Here is a 21036-nt window from a genome sequence, read left to right as displayed (position 1 = left end):
ATTCAAACGAAAAAAAACACTGTCACTAAGATTTAGGGTATCAGGTTTTTCAGTTATATAAGCTGGAAGATAAGCTGTTGAGAGTAGAAAATGACAGCAAACTTTTTTATTAACCGTTTAAAAACGTTAATGCTTAATTTTAATTAATTTAACGTTAAAAAATGTTAATGTTAAAAACGTTAACGTTTGAGCCATAAAACGTTTGCAAACGTTTTATGGCTCAAACGATATTAAATTGATTATCAGAGCTGGTAAGAAATCTCTATATTTACTAACATGTATTTTTTTTGTAGGTGACTAGGATCGCCAGCGATCGAGATGGACGACTGGTCGTCGAGTTCCGTACTTATTCGTCATTCAGTGGTTATTATGTTACGAAAAATAGTTTAGGGAAAACATCAGCAAGCTTCATATCTCCTCCTGGAGTAACTACGCCTTTCAATTTGACCTTAACCTGGACTAAGAACACTGTTGGTGGTGTGGAACAGAGTTGGAAGGCGGTTTCATTGTTTAGTCTCAATGTTAGTAATCTAAAAATTTACTAATTATGACTAATTTGGGAATATTTTAAATTATTTTTTTAAGTCCATTACATTAACAAGTTGTATCCTAAAAATTTCATCTAAAATTTTTTTTATTGATGTGTTTCTGAAAGTGAGTTTAGCTAAACCCAAAATTCTTTCGCAATCTTAAAAAATCTTCGACGGATGCTATTTTCAAAGTAGTGAAGTTTAATTGTCCAGCATTCCAGAAGAAAAACATTTTTACATATTAAACATAAAATAGTTTTACATATAAAATATATATAGTTTTACATATAAAAATATAGTTTATAGTTACATATAAAATATAGTTGCATATACAATATACATACATATAAATATACAATACAATACTAATATACAAAATACAATGTACAATATTACAATATAAATATAATACAATACAATACAATAATACAATACAATATAAATATACAATACAATAAAATATACAATACATATAAAAATATAGTTACAAAAATATAGTTATGTATAAAATATAGTTTATAGTTTTACATATAAAAATAAAAATAGTTTTACATATTTGTAAGCTCTGTCTATTTTGCAAAGATTGTTGGTTATTTATATTCGACGGCATCGTGTTATATAGAAATCAAATGATGACTGTGTTCCTTCTATGGTCAATGTAAACCAATGAAGCGTTTCTCTTTCTGCGCTGCCATCTGTATTAGTTCTTATCAACTCTCTTTTTACTATTGCCGACTGTAACTTCATAACCTCATAAATGTGGAATAGAATGAAGATATTGCATTATATAAAAACTCTATGCAAAAGCTAAGGTTTTGGTTTAATTTGATCGAACCGATATTCCACTTTAAAAAGTTGCAAAATAGGGCAAAAAGTGGTATACTGAAACGTAAAACGGGATACCTCATTCCTTTAAATAGGTCCAATAGACTTCGTTCCGTTGATAATTCTATCTAAATTTCACGTGTAAATGCTCTTATTGAGTTTTGTCACCTCTCCCCTCTTACCGGAAAAGTTTTCGCAAAACCCATTCCTCCGATACCCATTATAGAATGGGATTGGAGAATGAGAATGGCATTGGTGGGATGGTAGAGTAGTAGAGTGGTAGGATCCACAAAACTTTATCTTGTTTTCGTGAAACACTGAAAAGTTAATGCGAACTCTATTCGGGTTCGAAGCTTCATTTTTCTGGCTAGTTTCATATGTTGAAGATGTGTGTTTTAAAGTACGAAATTGAAAGTTCTTTAACTAAAACTTACAAAACTAACAAATATTACAAAATATCCCTTTGCAAAAATTTAAACTTAAAAATCAGTGGGAGAATTAATGGACCGCTTGACGTTTCCATACTTAAGTACTTTAGGTATGGTTCTGTTTTGGGGGACGACATTGTTAATTCATTACCAAGATAGGTAAAATGTAAGGTACTGCCCCTTCCAAAGGACATTGATGTAACAAGATTGGTGTCATATTTTTTTTTTTTACAGAAAATCTTGGTATTTTGCTTATTTTAATGGTTGGTTGGAACTTTTCACATAATACGAGGCGTTTTTTTTAAGTAAGGTCCGTTTCATCGCAAGTACACAACGAAAGATTATTTCAAAAGAGTAAAATTATTTTGAGAAAGTGCATACTTTACTCTTTTTTTTACATAATTACTAAGTTTTTTCAAATACTCATCATACCTCTCAACTAATTTTAAAATCTTAATAAAAAGTTGCCGCCACCTTCAATAACCAAAGTTCATTGCTGTTTTTACGTCGTCATCTTTGTAACGGTTGCCACACGCCTCATAGATGCTCAAGAATCAATAGTTTGCTATATTAAAAGCAGTATGTGTAATTCTTGATTTTTTATTCTTTTTCCTTAAACAGTTCGTATAGAAATAATAGGAAACTGCACAAAAGTAAGAAGGCCTGTTTTAAACAGACTAACTGCTTCAGAGATATGGGAATGTAACATTTTAGCTGTATAGAGTTGCCGCTATAGTTGGGGGGTATACCCTACCCCCACCTATAAAGTGACTCATCTCCCTTCACTATAGATGATACGCAATTACAGATTGTCAAATGTAGCCTAATTTCATCACAAATAAAGCGAATCTACTGTGTTGAATCCTGTACTGCCACCGTTTGGAATTAATTCTTTTACAAATGGGAAGCCTAAAATATAGTCATTGATCCTTTTAAATCAATTAGCTTCTCAGAATTTTAAATTGATTGTAAATTCGTCCTCTTCGGGGTAAAGTCGTAGTTTGGGGCCCTAAACCATCTAAAACTATTACCCAACCACCACTGATATTTTGGAGTCTACCCCCCCCCCCTCCTCCAGCCAGGAGAATTTTGTGCCGGCGCCCTTGATACTAAGTAACATATGGATGTGTAAAAGAAAATTTTAAGTTTAGTCATATTTTCTAGGACTACTCTGGGGACTATCAACTAAGACTTGTTCCATGTGTTTTCAATCAAGATATGAGCCAATCACCTGAGAGATGTGAGCCACAGGATCCAGTTTCGATGCCATTATCTGTAGCTTTTAAGCATGCTCATCGGACTGTCCCAGCCATTTATTCCCTAAATACTGAATTCACCTTATCAAAAAATAATCGGATCTTCAGTGAGGATGGTTCTGACGATCCTAATAATCTGGAGGTATGGATGTGTATCAGGCTCCCAGGTCTTCATTATCTAGCTAGAGTAATTCTTGATAAACAAACATGCATTTCTTCTTTGAGGGCTTTGTCTTGTAAACCAAGATTGTGAAAGTTAAAGAATTTAGTTTACCACAGCATTGAAGGATTAAATTGCTATTGTTTTCCTAGCCCAAACGATGATTTTATAGTCTGTGAGAAGTACAGTGGTAACAATCTCTTTTTTTTGCAACAGAAACTTTTTTGTTTGGACCAGACATCAGTTTGAAGAATCATTATTTTGCCGCCTTTTGTGTTAGAGGATCCCCGCTATAATCTATAAAGCATCCTGATTTTTCTTCTTTTTTTTATTTATTGAAGAGACCAAAGTCATTCTTTATCCATTTATGTCTCTATATATTTAAAATACAATCTTTAGAGAAATAAAGCTTATATGACAGGCATGTACTTAAATTAGTCTTTGGGGAAAAAAACTTGACGCTGTGTATATTTTGGAAGATACAGCTCTTTTTCTTCCTTTTTTTTTACTTTTTAACTTTTTAACTATTCATAATAGGAATTTATTTTTAATCCCCCGTATAAACACTTTGGCAAGAAAAAGAAAACAAACTGCATTATCAATTGGATGAAAAAGGATTAAGGATAAAGATCCTCCTGAGCCATTGCTGGCGCATAGGGCGTCGAGTCGACGTTTCAGTTGCTGGTTGTTTTTTACAAGGACAAGTAGCAAGTTGTCTCCAACTTTGCTGCAGCGGGGATCAAACCCTGGTGCTCGGTATTGCCAAGCACATCAATCCATTGCGCTACAACAGGTTAAAAAGGATTATCGATTGCCTTATTTAAATACTTATCATCAAAAGTTACTATTTCTTGTGATACACCTATTACACGTAAGGTCAAGGTAGGCACATTTAGTATCAATAAAGCTTTTGTAAGGGGGCATTTCAGTTGCATGTACTTCTATCTCGGTCCACAAACTCCTTAAATTTTTGATTTTTAGAATAAAAAGATTATATTTTTATTTTTATATATATTTATTTTTAGAATAAGCCTTACAAAATTGTCGCAACAAATATTTAAGTTTTGAAGTTTATTTTTGTTTGAACTGGCTCAAAGTCAGTGGCCTCAATTCATGAAATATTAGTCAAATGGAAGGTGTGGGGGGGGGGCAGTCAGAATGCATTTTCAATACCTAAGGGCCTAAAGGTTTTCAATACCTGTCTTTTTTCAATGAAAATGGCAAAAAAGGCTTTTTACGTTGAAAATATCCCAAAAAATATTTTATAAAAGAAAAACTCCAAAACAATATTTTACAAAATCTAGGAGTGACAATATAGGGTGGCAAGGGTCCCCCCAATTGACACCATAGCTCAAATTAGACTGTCATACAAAAGTCCTGGAGCTTCTAATGGCTTTAGAGAGGTAACAGCATCTTGTATTATACCGATTGTTACTGCTGATAGTTCAGGTTGGTTGTTATCTAATACAGGCTCGACTTGTCGTCGAACCTGTGCTAGATTGGATTGATTTTGGGTTGACTTGTGATGGGCAATATTCACTGGACTTGTATGCAAAATCTAGGGCTGAAATTGCTTGGAGTCACAGGCGAACAAGTGAAACCTAAGCCTAATAGGCATGGCTGCTTGTAGTCTAAAGGTGGAATACCGTGTCATATAATTAACTCATGACCAACAAGTGCCCTGGACTCGCAGGCGAACGGTGAAAGCTTTAGCTTTCCAAGCGTTTCGTTAAATGGCATGGGTAAATGGCGGGAGTAAGGCGGGACAAATACTTGTCTGTTAGCTTTTTGAAATTCACACCCGCCTAGAGAGGAAAGTTGACCAAGATTTTAAAATTGATATGGACCGTTAGATTGCCTGAAACGAGAGGCAAACAAGACACATCTGCCTATGGTTTTAGGCAAGTTGACCAAGAATTTAGAATTGTTACAGGACCTTTATTTGCGTGGAATGACAGGCAGATAAGCGTCCAAAGCCAAATTGGGCCCATTCACGATGATTGTCAGGCAAGGCGAGTGATGATTTCATTCATAAACGTAGACGTTTGCGCTAATAAAAACTTAATTCAATATTAGTTAACCAACAAGGTGCCTAGAATGACAAGGGAAATAAGCATCCAAAGCCTAAAAGAATCTGTCTGCCTGGAGTGTTAGGAGAGTGAACCCATTTTTATTTATTAATAAGTGTTGTACAGCATAAACATTCTATATGTATATAATTGAATTCTAGGCACCTGGCAAAAAAATTTATCTCGAGGAAGGGATAACATGTTTTTGGTTGATGTTGGGGGGAAGGGTGATTCAGATATAAATAAAGAATTGGTGGATCATTATACAGTGTTAGAAGTTGTGGAGAAAATTTCAAAACTCGAGACTTTGATGTGGTGAAGGTTTACCACAGCCTACTCCTGTTTACTTACCCATTTACTTGTCTTCAGAAAACGGCTCTAAAACTCTCCTTTGTCCATAATCCACACCGAAAAGAAATTCTTTGTGAGATTAGAGGTCCTTCAAATAATATGAGCATTTTCACTACTCAGGATTTTACAAACCAAAATGATCGAAACCTGAAATAACATTCTCAGTTTTGTTTAAAACATCAAAGTTTAATTGTTGCCATAGTAGACAATGCAATAAAGTTTTAGCCTTAAACATAGTTCTATTAAAATGGACATCTTGCATGATTTTTGGACACCCTCTTCATTACTCATGCTCCTTTATTACTCTCTATCGTGTAAGTAGGAGTTAGAACCTTACTACTTATGTCTTAAGTTCTTAGATTCGATCTTGGTCTTTTTTTTATCCCAGACTTGTTGTTCTGTTTTATCCTAGACAAACGTTTTCACGTAGGCCTAGCTAAATTTTGAATTGTCTACTAATGAACAATACCAAGAAAACATTTAGCCAAAGAGCCAGATAGAATTAAACAATTAAGTTTGCAGAAGATCAAGTCAGAGAGAAGATAAAGAGGGAGTCAGAAAGAAGAGGAGTATGGAGGGAGAGGTGGTCAGAGAAAGGGACAAGCCAGAGAAAAAAGTGAGGTGGATAGGAAGCCAGAGAGAATAGGGGATATGAGTAAAGAGAAGGGAGAGAGGGAGGGAAAGATAGAGAGAAATAATAGAGACGGGAAGAATATTCAGAGTAAAATGTTTAAAAAAGACAAATATGTCGATACAGCTCTTGTCGCTTTTTTGTAAGTATATTTAGTAGGGGCTGTCTCCAATACTTTCAGCCCTTAGATCCTATATTAACTTTTCATCACAGATAATGTTGCAGCATTTATTCTCGTCCATGCTTTACTCAAGCACGTCATAATTAGAATTTTCTTCAATGAACAGTCCAACAAAAATGACTATGAAGACGGAGTCTAGATCTCATCATTCTCCTCTATTTTTTAAGCCTCTTTTTTCAATAATTTCCTTTTTTCAGGCCTCTGAGGAAGAGTTCGATATAGGTGATTCTATTTACGGTCGAGTTCGATGGTCTCCATCTCAGGCGTTAGATGCATCCTATAGCATTAAAATACAACGAGTATATGTATGTGCTGGACGGGATGGTTATATTCCATCTTATGATCCCAGTGGCAGCGTCTACAAAGACGGTCCCCAGTATGGATGCCTGGAAAATTCACCCAAACTTCGACACAGGCTATTACTTTTGGTAAGCCAATAGATATCAATTAGTTTTATTCTAAGAAAAATTTGTTAAGCACAAAGAATGGTAGGCTACTTGTTGAACTAATAAAGTAAATGTTTTCAATAGAAAATAGACTACTACCATAACTATGTTCAAGGGAATATACAATGGGTGTGTGTATCCCTATGATAAATACTCTAAAGCTTTATGGTATAACATTTTACTATGAAATAAGAAAATATGCAGTTTTGATGGTAATAAAAAAAGAAAGATTTAAACCGAAAGTGAATTCTACTTATCTTACATCAGTTACAGACTCCTTTCCTAAGAATAACACTACATTTTTAATTTGAAAATTGAAATAGTAAAAAAAATGAATTAACGGTTAATTATTATAGCATGGTTAAAAGTCTATTTTTTTATTTTAGCACAATTGGAGAATAATAACAATTGACGCAAATTAACTAAAGCGATCATAATGAACTACCTGACTAACTAACAAGGTTGAAGATTCAAACAACTGCCAAAGTTATTGTAATCAACAGCCATGAAATTGAAATTAAACACATTTTTGAACATCGGAAACAGGTGTTTTAGCCAGCTGTTTATCAAAGTAGAATTTTTAAATAACTATGCCTATAAAATACTATCAATTATACATACTAAAATAAATAACCGAGGAATATTAAATTAGATGGTACGTGTTAAATATTCTGAAAACACTCAAGAAGTGAATGTAGGTTAATCATAATGGCAGCGTCTAGGTCAATGTTAATGAAAGATCCCAAAATATGATGAAAATATAATACTTCATTAACAAAATTATTGAAACTGCAGAAGAAAATTATGAAAGGCAGGCCGCACAGGACGCATTATGCTAATTACCTAACCTAATGACCTCTATGTATTAAATATTTTATTGAAATTACTTGCATTGTCGTTTTCCTCACTGAAACCAAGCTAATCATAACCGAATGCGAAAGACCAACCAGTTTTTCTCCAAAGTGTTTTCGGGATATTTAACTAGTACCAATTGTAACCATCACCTGTCTGAAAACATGAGACCGATGTTTTAGCCTGCTGCTTACGAAAATACGAAATTTTGCGAATTAATTAAAAAGGTTGAAGACCCAAAAGTACCTTAATTTAAAGTGTAATAAGCCGCATTCGAATACATCGTTTTTTTTTATAGCTTACGATCCCATAGAGCTGCGCAATTCAATATCCCTCAGCAACTGAACATTATTTAGCACCAATTATTTAGGCCAATTAACCTAAATCCATAACATATCACATCAAGTACAATAATAATTTCATGATGCATCGGCGGAGGGATAAGCGTAAAAAAAACACCCTTGCTCATGCCCTGATCGATGCAAGCACATAGAAAACGTCAAATCTTTGGGAAAAGAATTAACATTCCCTTTATATACTTGTCATGAGTTTAAATTTTGGAACCGGAAAATAAATCAGGAAATTTTCATAAAAGTGTTGCTGTAAACTTTGATATTCAAGGAAATGACAAATTCATTAAAGAAACTCAGTATTTCGAAATTCAGCCCTCTCGAGTCGATACGGGATACTCTGAACCGAAGAAAAAAATATGCATTCAACAAAGTTTCATACCACATTGATATCTTATCCTAGTACATCTAGTACATATCCTAGTAATACATTTAATATGGAAAAATTAACCGTCTAAGACAGTCACGATAGTCTAAGACAGACTACATAGTTCCTACACAATAGATGTTTAACCTTCTTTATTCGTTCTACCGCGATGAATTTAGGCTCTATGGAGTAGCTAATCCCGTGAAAATATTCTAGAAAGCAAATTCTATTCCACATCCCACTCCCCACGAGGCTTTTACATCGTTACTCTCGAAAAAGAGCTTTCTACTCATCTGTAATTCACAATTTAGAAACTCGATGTTAAGCCTATTTCTCGACCTCAACCTAAAATTTGACCATTTTGGGAGGGGTTAGGTCGTTAAACGTTTTTTTTTGGAATTAGCAAGTTTTTTTGGGTCTGATTTGTGAGAGAAACATTTGTGTAGCGAATGTTCCGAGTCAAATTGTAGACTGACTGGACTAAAAGGCATTGACAAAGAAATCGGAATTGAATCGGAAGAAATTAACTGATTAAATTAAAAAAACTAAGAAAAGAAACAAACCCAACTGACGAAGTTGGAATTGTTTACACACTTAAGTCAAAAATTGTTTCCGCCCGGTTTCGAACCGGGGACCTTCTGCGTGTTAGGCAGACGTGATAACCACTACACTACGGAAACGTTATGTAGATAAAAGAATAAAATTCCAATAGATCAGATGGGTGATAATCTACAATTTAAATCAAGCCGAAAAGCAGGGACATTTCAAGACGTAAAAGTGAAAGACACAATTTCCAACGGCAAATATAATTCATCATAAGCTACCTTAAGCAATTATCTAAACTAAATACACTTTCAAAGTGTTACATACTTTTTTTTTCTATATCGTTTCCTGGGTAAAATTCTAGTTAATTGACTTCTTGCTATCTCAGAAAGGGCTTAGGTTAGGAAAATGAAACTTTCAGGGATGAATTTACAGACTAAAGTATGTCCTGGGAAGGTATTTTGAAGCAAATACCTCCACTCCTTCTCCCTCTAGAGGGCCTTGACCTTTGATGACCTTTAAAAATATGTGTGTTATAAAAGTAAAACCTTGCAAAATAGATCTTCTGCTTAATTGAAATACAACAAAATTGTTTTCAGCTTCATAACTTTGCTCAATTCCATTTTATAAGGTCTTAAAGATATGCAAATACATTTCCTAAATTTTGAAAAAAAAACACAAAAAAAAACATTGACATGGCTCAGAATTCTACTCAAATAACAAGAATTGCATTTTCACAACTAAAGGCAGAGAAAAAGCAACTAGTAACTGAAAATTAAGTTAAAATGTTGTTTTGTCAATATTTCGATAGGTATAGATACCTGTCATGTAGGCGAATTTCAGGGCCCTCTAGAGGGAGAAGGAGAGGAGGTGGGTACTTTAAAATACCTTCCCGGGACATACTTTAGCCTGTAGACCCATCCCTGAAAGTTTCATTCTTCTAACCTAAACCCTTTCTGAGATATCAAGAAGTCAATTCACTAGAATTTTACCCGTTTCCTGTAACTTTATCACGGTTTAGTACTTGAGCAAATTCTTAAATGTATGTATGTATGTATTTATTTATAACCCATCATAAAAAATAATGAAGTGACGGAGTACATTGAAAAAAAAAGGAAAAAAAAGAAGAAAGAAACAATGTATCGTAATTACATTCTAAAATACAAACAAAAATAATTCCACGTCAAAAAACAACATTTTGCCATTCATGGCCGGTTTGCTTATTGCACATGTGTACATTCAGCTCAGCTAACTTAGCACACGGGTCAGACAAGCTATATTTTTTCATCAAATAGGAGTTGCGGGTCCACGGAGGAACTCGCTACAGAAACTTAGCAAATTTGAAGAAAACGCGTTTCATCCTAAGATGGTCAGATTCACTCAATATAGGGTAAAACGGTACTAAGAATATTTGGCAGGACGACACTATTGTAAATTCTCACAAGATGGGCTCTATTCAAATGAAACTGAGAACTAACAATTGTACCATATCCACGACGGATTTTCGTTTCCATACTTTCTAGCATCAATAGCCTAGTTTTCTTCAGATTTTTTCGAATAGGAAGGCCAAGATATTTCAACTTAACACAAGGCTTTACTTCTGTACCATTCAGATCTATAGATATCTGGTCTATGCATCTATAGATATCTGGTCTATGCATCTATAGATATCTGGTCTATGCATCTATAGATATCTGGTCTATGCATCTATAGATTATCTGGTCTAGTCGTATCTATTTCATTAAAAATCAAAACATCACATTTTTCAGCATTTAGGGAAAGTCCAATATCGGTATAGTTTTTACAAATCTCCAAAAAACATTTTTCTAGCCCACTGATAGGCCTACTAATATTAAAAACGTCGTCTGCATAACATAATATCGACCAATCAGTACCTTTATACATACAGCACGAAGAAAGTTGGCACTGAGCTGGAAGCGTTGCATTATTATAAACCGTGGAAGAAGTAACCGCGCCCTGCTTAACCCCCATATCAATTGGTATATCATCAGTCAGCAAATTGCTTCCAGGTATACGTATTTTTGGCTATTTTTATATGGCGGTACATGTACAGAAGAAGTCTAACTAAGTCTAGCGATACACCAACGAATCAAATGCTTTCCTAACATCGTATGTTCCAAGCGCTAGAGTACCACCGGATTTATCTGCATCGATCAACAAATTGCAATAAATTCGCAAATGTTATGCGAACTCTTAAAATGTAATTTCAACTGGATGGGTCTTCCAGTTCTTCAGAAAATTTATCCATAGCCTCCACTCCACACCTTAGCTCATATTTAGTGTTTTCTCTACTATCCTTACATTGCTCCTATTTTCATATGTATCACTCAAATACATCTTGTACAAGCCCCTGGTCTTCTCTACTTGAATTAAAGTATTTCCGCTAATATTCTTTATTGCGTTTCTGACCCTTCCCCTCCCCTCTAAGACACCGTTTGCTACTTAACAAACTCTTTTCCTGAAATTATTCTATCGATCATCAACATTGTCCGGTGTTATAGGTTTTAGTTAATCACAAATTATTCCGTTCATTTCTTTTTTAGGAATATGGTTATTTAGTTAAGTTTATTAATAAAAATTTAACTTAACAAAAAGCATATATATATATATATATATATATATATATATATATATATATATATATATATATACTAGCTGTTGGGGTGGCGCTTCGCGCCACCCCAACACCTAGTTGGTGGGGGCGCTTCGCGCCCCCCCCAAGCCCCCCCGCGCGCGTAAGTCGTTACGCGCCATAATAGTTACGCGCCATTGTAGTTGTGTCCCTATGTCCCACCTGTGAATATAGATAGATATATATATATATGGTTTTAACTACGTAAAACTTGCGAATATACAACATTCTTTGCTGTCCCATTGTCTTTGCATATAAATAGATTGTCAGGTTTACCGACTCTTGAACATGCAACATATAATGGTCCATGGGAAAACAATCTGTATTCAGATCTATACCTCATGATTCTAATGATTGCCCTTGAGCTTTGTTGATGGTGATTGCTAATCGACCATTCCCTGTCCCGGTGTCCCGGTCGTCATTTACATCCCCCTGTTTCCCCCGGTGTCCCCGTTGTAGTTGTGTCCCTGTGTCCCGGTCGTCATTTATATTCCCTGTGTCCCGGGTCCCGGTCGTCATTTGTATCCCGGTGTCCCGGTCTGTATATACATTCGTTTTTTAGTTTTGTTTTTCTCCTTTATTTTTTTCCTTTTTTTTCTTTTTTAGCTTATTTAGATTTTTAGATTTTTTAGTTTTTTTATTAGTTTTTAGTTTTTTTTTCTTTTTAGTTTTTTTGTCCCGGTCGTCATTTATATCCCCCTGTTTCCCCCGGTGTCCCCGTTGTAGTTGTGTCCCTGTGTCCCGGTCGTCATTTATATTCCCTGTGTCCCGGTCGTCATTTGTATCCCGGTGTACCGGAGTTGTGTCCCTGTGTCCCGGTCGTCATTTATATTCCCTGTGTCCCGGGTCCCGGTCGTCATTTGTATCCCGGTGTCCCGGTCTGTATATACATTCGTTTTTTAGTTTTGTTTTTCTCCTTTATTTTTTTCCTTTTTTTTTCTTTTTTAGCTTATTTAGATTTTTAGATTTTTTAGTTTTTTTATTAGTTTTTAGTTTTTTTTTCTTTTTAGTTTTTTTGTCCCGGTCGTCATTTATATCCCCCTGTTTCCCCCGGGTCGTCATTTATACTCCCTGTGTCCCGGTGCTTTGTTGATTGCTAATCGAACATTCCTTTTGTCCTGGTCGCTTTCTCTTTGAGTGTCGTCATTTATTTTTTTCTTTTTTAGTTCTTTTAGTTTTTACCTTTTTTAGTTTTTTTTAGTTTTTAGTTTTTTTAGTTTTTTACCTTTTTTTAGTTTTTTTAGTTTTTTTTAGTTTTTTAGCTTTTTTATTTTTTTTATTAGTTTTTAGTTTTTTTGTAGTTTTTGCCTTTTTTTTAGTTTTTTTAGTTTTTTAGCTTTTTTATTAGTTTTTAGTTTTTTTTGTAGTTTTTGCCTTTTTTTAGTTTTTTTAGTTTTTTAGCTTTTTTATTTTTTTTATTAGTTTTTAGTTTTTTTTGTAGTTTTTGCCTTTTTTTTCTCTTTGAGTGTCGTCATTTATTAGTTTTTTCCTTTTTTTTTTAGTTTTTTATTGGTTTTTACCTTTATTTTAGCTTATTTTTCAGTTTTTTCCTTTTTTTTAGTTTTTTTTATTTTTTATTTTTTTTAGTTTTTTACCTTTTTTTAGTTTTTTAGCTTTTTTACTTTTTTTATTAGTTTTTAGTTTTTTTTGTAGTTTTTGCCTTTTTTTAGTTTTTTCAGTTTTTTTTTTAGTTTTTTATTGGTTTTTACCTTTATAGTTTTTTTAGTTTTTTAGCTTTTTTATTTTTTTTATTAGTTTTTAGTTTTTTTTGTAGTTTTTGCCTTTTTTAGTTTTTTCAGTTTTGACGTCACCTGATCCAGTTTTTTCAGGTGACGTCACCTGACACATCCATCCATCCATCCACAGACAACTTATTTTTATATATATAGATATATATATATATATATATATATATATATATATATATATATATATATATATATATATATATATATATATATATATATATATATAAAAATAAGTTGTCTGTCTGTGTGTCTGTCTGTCAGGTGACGTCATGTTTCTGTGTCGACTGACGTCATGAAGTTAGTTGTCGTCATTTTTGCTATGACGGTGACGTCATTAAAGATATTTAAGACATATATGTTCACGTAGAAATCTATTAATGTTTAAGTTTAAAATGACTGATGAACTTACAATGGCAAAAGCCGATGAAGATGCTCAAAGAGTCTATGCCAAAAAACTTGCTGCTGATAGAGAAAGTCAGAAAAGAAAGCGTGCCGAGGAATCAAAAGAACAGCAAGGAAACAGGCTTGAGGCTAAAGAACGCGAAACCGCGCAGTTAGATGAAGATCCACCTGGACAGCGAGAGTCAAAACATATCAAAACTGAAAATGATAGCGATGATGATTGGGTTTGGGATTTTGACTTGGATAAGGTCATCAATGCCTACCAGATTTTAGTTAAAAAAACAAAGGTTCGGCGATATGTATTTCATAGTGAAGCTGAAAAATAAAGAAGAAAAAGAAAACTGAAAAAAGAAAAAATGTAAAAAACTAAAAAATACTAAAAAGAAAAAACACTCAAAGAGAAATTACAGACCGGGACACAAATGACGACCGGGACAGAGGGAATATAAATAACGACCGGGACACTCAAAGAGAAATTACAGACTGGGATACCGGGACACAAATGACGACCGGGACACAGGGAATATAAATGACGACCAGGACACAGGTATTTAAGAATATCGTTCAAAGACAAATTTTAAATTGTAAGAAGACCGTTGAAAGAGAAATTTCTAATTGTAAAATGACTGAAGAACCTACAATGGCAACGGTACCACCATCGAAGTAGATAACCAGTGGGTTGTTCCATATTCCCCATTATTATCAAAAACATTTTATGCACACATAAACGTTGAATACTGTAACTCCGTAAAGGCAATCAAATACATATGTAAATACGTCAACAAAGGCAGTGACATGGCAGTTTTTGGCTTGCAGCCCAAAATCAAAGATTTCGACGAAATCGTACAATATCAGGCTGGAAGATACATAAGCAGTAATGAAGCTGTTTGGCGAATTCTTTCATTTCCGATACATGAACGTAGTCCAGGTGTTGTTCACTTAGCGGTACATTTACAGAATGGTCAACGTGTTTATTTCTCGGAAACCAACGTGCAACAAAGAGCCCTGAATCCACCGGATACAAAATTAACAGCTTTTTTTTCGCTTTGCAAAAATTATTCTTTTGCAAAAAAACTGCTGTATACTGAAGTGCCTTCGTATTACACGTGGAATACTAAAAATAAAGTATTTGAACGTCGAAAACAGGACAAGTCAGTCGACGGCTAACCTACCATCTTCAAAGATACCACGATAGGAAGACTCTACACCGTTCACCCCAATCAACATGAATGCTTCTTTCTACGCCTGCTTTTGGTGAATGTACCCGGTCCGACATCCTTTGAGTATTTGAGAACTGTAAACGGTACTATACATGACACTTACCGTAGTGCATGCCAAGCTCTGAATTTATTGGAGAATGATCAACACTGGGATAACTGCATCAATGACGCGTGCGAAACGTCAACCCCAAGTCAAATTCGTGCATTGTTTGGCATCATTTTAACAACTTGCTCTCCATCAGCTCCTACAGAGTTATGGGAAAAATATAAGTCAAAAATGTCCGAAGATATACTCCATCGAAAACAGTTAGAGACGTCAGATATGACTTTTGATTTTACATCAGAAATTTATAACTACACTTTAGTTATTATAGAAGATTTGTGCGTACGTATGGCAAACAAACCTCTTCAGGATTTGGGAATGCCTTCACCTAACCGTATCGCTGCTGTTTCGACATGTGTAGAATTGGATCGTGAACAAAGTTACAGTACGAGTGGTCTATTGTCGTATATACAAAATAACATTTCCAAGTTAACGTCGGAACAAAAAGACATTTATGATACGATAGACTCAATTTCAGGACGTATACAACTACCTGCTGATTTCTGTAATTTAGTGACGTCCAAAAATGAATTGATTGAAAAAGTATTTCCGAATATTCTAAAAAATTATAAAAATAGTAAATGGCTAAGTGAAAGAGCGATTCTCACACCCAAAAATATAGACGTCCACGAAATCAACAATATTGTTTTGACCAAGATTCGAGACCAGGCAGTCCTTTACAAGTCAGTCGACACAGTTTTGGAACCAAGTGAAGCGGTTAATTATCCATCTGAATTTTTAAATTCCATAGATCTTTCAGGGTTTCCACCACACGTGCTACAACTAAAAATATGCGTACCAATAATACTTTTAAGAAATATCAACCCACCAAAGCTTTGCAATGGCACGCGACTTGCCGTAAAAAAAACAATGGAAAACCTAATAGAGGCCACAATCTTGACAGGGCCTTTTGAGGGTGAGGCTGTTCTTATTCCTCGCATTCCCATGATTCCAACGGATCTGCCTTTTCAATTTAAAAGATTGCAATTCCCAATTCGATTAGCATTTGCAATCACCATTAACAAAGCTCAAGGTCAATCATTAGAAAAATGTGGTATAGATCTTAATACTGATTGTTTTTCCCATGGACAATTGTACGTTGCATGTTCGAGGGTCGGTAAACCTGACAATCTATTTATATGCAGCGACCATTGGACAGCGAAGAATGTTGTATATTCGCAAGTTTTACGCAGTTAATTTGTATTGTATCTATCTATCTATCTATCTATCTATATAAAAACGAGTTGTGTGTATGCATGTTTGTTTGTTTGTAAAAAGAGCGTTTGCATATGACTTCATTATTAGTACATACGGCTTTGTATATGCACAGACAATGGGAAAGCCAAGAATGTTGTATATTCGCAATTTTTACGTAGTTTAACTCCTGCAGACGAAATGAATGCTTGCCTGAAAAATTCTAATTTATGGACACAGGTAAAAATATTAAAATTAACTACAATATGCGTGTCCGATTGCAAAACGATGACTCTGGTCAAACATTTTCAGATCAATTGCTGGCAATTGGAAACGGAAAGCTCCCAGTAGTGGGAAAGCCAAAAATGTTGTATATTCGCAATTTTTACGTAGTTTGAAACACATATATAAATCTATCTATATTCACAGGTGGGACACAGGGACACAACTACAATGGCGCGTAACTAATATGGCGCGTAAAGACTTACGCGCGCGGGGGGGCTTGGGGTGGCGCTTCGTGCCACCCCAACAGCTAGTGTATATATATATATCTATATCTATATATATAAAAATAAGTTGTCTGTGTGTGGATCTGTGGATCAGGTGACGTCATGTTTGTCCGCATATGACGTCTGAATTATTTCACACTAATACAAAAGAAGAAAAAAACTAAAAAAGGTAAAAACGACAAAAAAAACTAAAAAGAAAAAAAAACTAAAAAAGCTAAAAAACTAAAAAAACTAAAAAAAGGTAAAAATCTAATAACTAAAAAAAAACTGAAAAAAATAAAAAAAAGGCAAAAACTACAAAAAAAAATAAAAACTAATAAAAAAACTAAAAAAGCTAAAAAACTAAAAAAACTAAAAAAAACTAAAAAAAGGTAAAAAACTAAAAAAAACTAAAAACTAAAAAAGAAAAAAACTAAAAAAAAGGAAAAAACTGAAAAATAAAAGAGAAAAAGAAAACTAAAAAAATATGAATAAATATATATAAAAATAAGTTGTTTGTGGGTTATGTCTGTCTGTCTGTCTGTCGAGTGACGTCGTGTTTGTCCGCATATGACGTCTGAATTATTTCACACTAATACAAAAGAAGAAAAAAAACTAAAAAAGGTAAAAACTACAAAAAAAAACTAAAAAGAAAAAAAAACTAAAAAAAACTAAAAAAAGGTAAAAAACTAAAAACTAAAAAAAAACTGAAAAAACTAAAAAAAGGCAAAAACTAAAAAAAAACTAAAAACTAATAAAAAAACTAAAAAAGCTAAAAAACTAAAAAAACTAAAAAAAACTAAAAACAGGTAAAAAACAAAAAAAAACTAAAAACTAAAAAAGAAAAAACTAAAAAAAGGAAAAAACTGAAAAATAAGAGAAAAAGAAAACTAAAAAAAAATTAATAAATATAAAAAATATAAATATAAATATAATATAAATTAGCAATCAACAAAGCACCGAGACACAAATGACGACCGGGACACAGGGAGTATAAATGACGACCAGGACATAAGTAAAAAAAGAAAAACTAAAAAAACTAAAAAAATGGTAAAAACTACAAAAAAACTAAAAACTAATAAAAAAACTAAAAAATCTAAAAATCTAAATAAACTAAAAAAGAAAAAAAAGAAAAAAGGAAAAAAATAAAGGAGAAAAACAAAACTAAAAAACGAATGTATATACAGACCGGGACACCGGGATACAAATGACGACCGGGACACAGGGAATATAAATGACGACCGGGACACAGGGACACAACTACAATGGGGACGCCGGGGGGCACAGGGGGATATAAATGACGACCGGGACACCGGGACACAAGGAATATAAATGACGCCCGGGACACTCAAAGAGAAATCACAGACTGGAACACCGGGACACAAATGACGACCGGGACACAGGGAATATAAATGACGACCGGGACCCAGGGACATATATCTATATTCACAGGTGGGACATAGGGACACAACTACAATGGCGCGTAACTAATATGGCGCGTAACGACTTACGCGCGCGCGGGGGCTTGGGGGGGCGCGAAGCGCCCCCACCAACTAGGTGTTGGGGTGGCGCGAAGCGCCACCCCAACAGCTAGTATATATATATATATATATATATATATATATATATATATATATATATATATATATATATATATATATATATATATATATATATATATATATATATATATATATATATATATATATATATCTATATTCACAGGTGGGACATAGGGACACAACTACAATGGCGCGTAACTAATATGGCGAGTAACGACTTACGCGCGCGCGGGGGCTTGGGGGGGCGCGAAGCGCCCCCACCAACTAGGTGTTGGGGTGGCGCGAAGCGCCACCCCAACAGCTAGTATATATATATCTATATATATATATATATATATATATATATATATATATATATATATATATATTATATATATATATATATATATATATATATATATATATATATATATATATATATATATATATATATATATATATATATATATATATTTATACTGACGTTAAACGACGACGTTAAATGTTATTACTATCGTATCGACATTTTGACTGACGAATTCAGACGATTCGAACTGAACTTCTTAGGAGTTTCAGAATCTCAAATCCGAGGAGTAGGAAGCATGAAATTAAGTGATATAGAATTTGTTTACTCAGACAGGAAGGATGGGGTACATAGACAAGGAGTAGGGCTCATGATGAATAAGGAAGCTGCTAAGTCTTGTTTGGGCTGGAAAGATATTAATAATATAATACTAACTGCTCATTTTATGACTAAAAAGTTCAGGGTATCAGTTATAGTTGTACACGCCCCTGTTGAACCGACTGACGGAGATATTAGTAACTCGGATAAATTTACTTACAGTTACAGGAGCAAATAGACAAGATCCCATGTAGAAATATGGTGTTTTTACTTGTAGATTTTATCGCTCAGATGTGTAGAAATAGGGATAGATGCTATCCTAGCCTAGATAAATTTGGTGTAGGAAAAGAAAACAGTATTGGTCATGAAATGGCTCTTAAATTGACATGGTATTTATTCACTTGATGGTAAGACAGCAAACCTTATTGATTATGTTATAATAAACCGATGACTGGCAGGATCAATACAAGATACTATATAGGAGTATAGGAGTGCCGTTATTGATGTTAAAAGTAAAGGTCACCATCTAGTAGTGTCTACGGTTAATTTAAAGCTGAAATTTCGGAAGGATAACTACTCCTGGAAAGTTATGATGTTGGTAGACTCCAGGATAAGAATTTAAGAGAAACTTCCCGGAACAGTTGAATGCTCAACTTAAGAGTTTAAAATTTGACGATTTTAACTTCAAAAACTAATTTTAGAAAAACAGTTTTTGAAGTTGCTGATGGTGTCTTATGGAAGATAGTTAAGACTGCGGCTGAGAATATTAGCCAAAAAGCTTTATTTTTAATAGAGAAGGGAAGGAGTTTGTACAAGAATTACCTTATTGATAGATCATATGAAAACAAAAATAATATAAAGAAAGTGGAGAAAGTATCAAAATATGAACTATGGAGGTGTGAAGTGGAGGCCATGAAGTGGAGGTGTGAGATGCAGCTAGACGGCATAAGAGTACAATTTTGTACTGGCATGTTAGTAAATTGAGAGGGAGTAGTCAAGCCGGACTTGTCCCAGTTTATGAAAGAAAGATTGAGATAGCTAGGGCACGTTCTGCAGATGAAGGATGACAGATTACTGAAGATTAGCCTTTTTGGCCAACCGTTTGGGACTAAATGGAAACCACTTTGTCCTCGTCTGAGGTGGGAGGATGTCATAAAGAAAGATTTAAAGGAAATGGGAACTTCCTGGGTAAAATGTAAAGAGGGAGGCTTTTGATAGATTCGGGTGAAGGAAGAGCGTGTGTAGCTGTGTTAGCCTCAGGCGGCTTGGTGCTGCGGTGAGTTGTTAGTAGTAGTAGTAAAAAAAAGAAGACACATTAGTGCTTCCCATGCAAAAAAGTTATTTTGCTTTGTGTTCAAGCCAGGGGACTGTATGTTTCCTATAAAGTATTTTCGGGCATGGAAATCCAATGGTGTACTTTTTATTTCAATCCGAAGCTATTTTTGGGAGTTTCACGCTATTTTTTGAAATATCCATAAATTTTTTTTCGAAATAACCTTTCTACCTAATCAAGATACTTGTTACCATTCCGGAATCAGTTACATATAGCAATTCTTTTACTAACCAGTTTTTTATTGAAAAGCGTCTTTTACTTTTTGGTTATTGTGGGCCATGGTTCTTTGTTTACTAGGTTGCAGCTAACGCTGGAACCATGAGAGGTAAATAGCCTAAGTAACCTCCTAAAACCTGTGAAGTGGTTGTGATTGCGATCTGAGAGTCCAAAACCCGAGCAGAATAAAAGTAAAGCAAGGACGGTTTCCAGTGTGGTTTGCTAAGATTAAGTTGTTTCTCTTAGCAAGTGGAGGGATGCGACAAAAAGCCAACAAAACATTTTTTTTACAGTATGCTTATATATATATATATATATATATATATATATATATATATATATATATATATATATATATATATATATATATATATATATATATATATATATATATATATATATATACATATAACAATACAAGTGGAATGAATTAAGAAGATTTCTGTCGCTTAGACTAGGAATAGACGAGGTGTGATTTCCATAGGCAGCACGAATAATTTTATCACTTGACTGATCATACATCAAAC

The 21036-nt window shown here is 34.1% G+C and overlaps 2 protein-coding genes and 1 non-coding gene across 4 annotated transcripts in view; 2 read left to right on the top strand and 1 right to left on the bottom strand.

Annotated features, from left to right (window-relative positions):
- The window catches only part of LOC136038704 (uncharacterized), a 211762-nt gene that overhangs the window by 50196 nt on the left and 140530 nt on the right, over positions 1-21036 (top strand). The window lies entirely within an intron of this gene.
- The window catches only part of LOC136038700 (extracellular matrix organizing protein FRAS1-like), a 47803-nt gene that overhangs the window by 22538 nt on the left and 4229 nt on the right, over positions 1-21036 (top strand). For both annotated transcript variants that reach the window (XM_065722010.1, XM_065722011.1), the window contains 3 exons: positions 294-521; positions 2948-3181; positions 6629-6859. In XM_065722010.1, the coding sequence (XP_065578082.1) occupies positions 294-521; positions 2948-3181; positions 6629-6859 (693 nt within the window). The remainder of the gene's footprint in view (positions 1-293; positions 522-2947; positions 3182-6628; positions 6860-21036) is intronic.
- Trnav-aac (transfer RNA valine (anticodon AAC)) lies at positions 9054-9126 on the bottom strand. Its single transcript has one exon. It is a non-coding gene; the product is annotated as a tRNA-Val (tRNA).

This window comes from Artemia franciscana, chromosome 18, assembly GCF_032884065.1.
Source record: "Artemia franciscana chromosome 18, ASM3288406v1, whole genome shotgun sequence".
In the NCBI taxonomy this organism is placed as follows: Eukaryota; Metazoa; Arthropoda; class Branchiopoda; order Anostraca; family Artemiidae; genus Artemia; species Artemia franciscana.
This window is presented reverse-complemented; position numbering and strand designations above follow the sequence as displayed.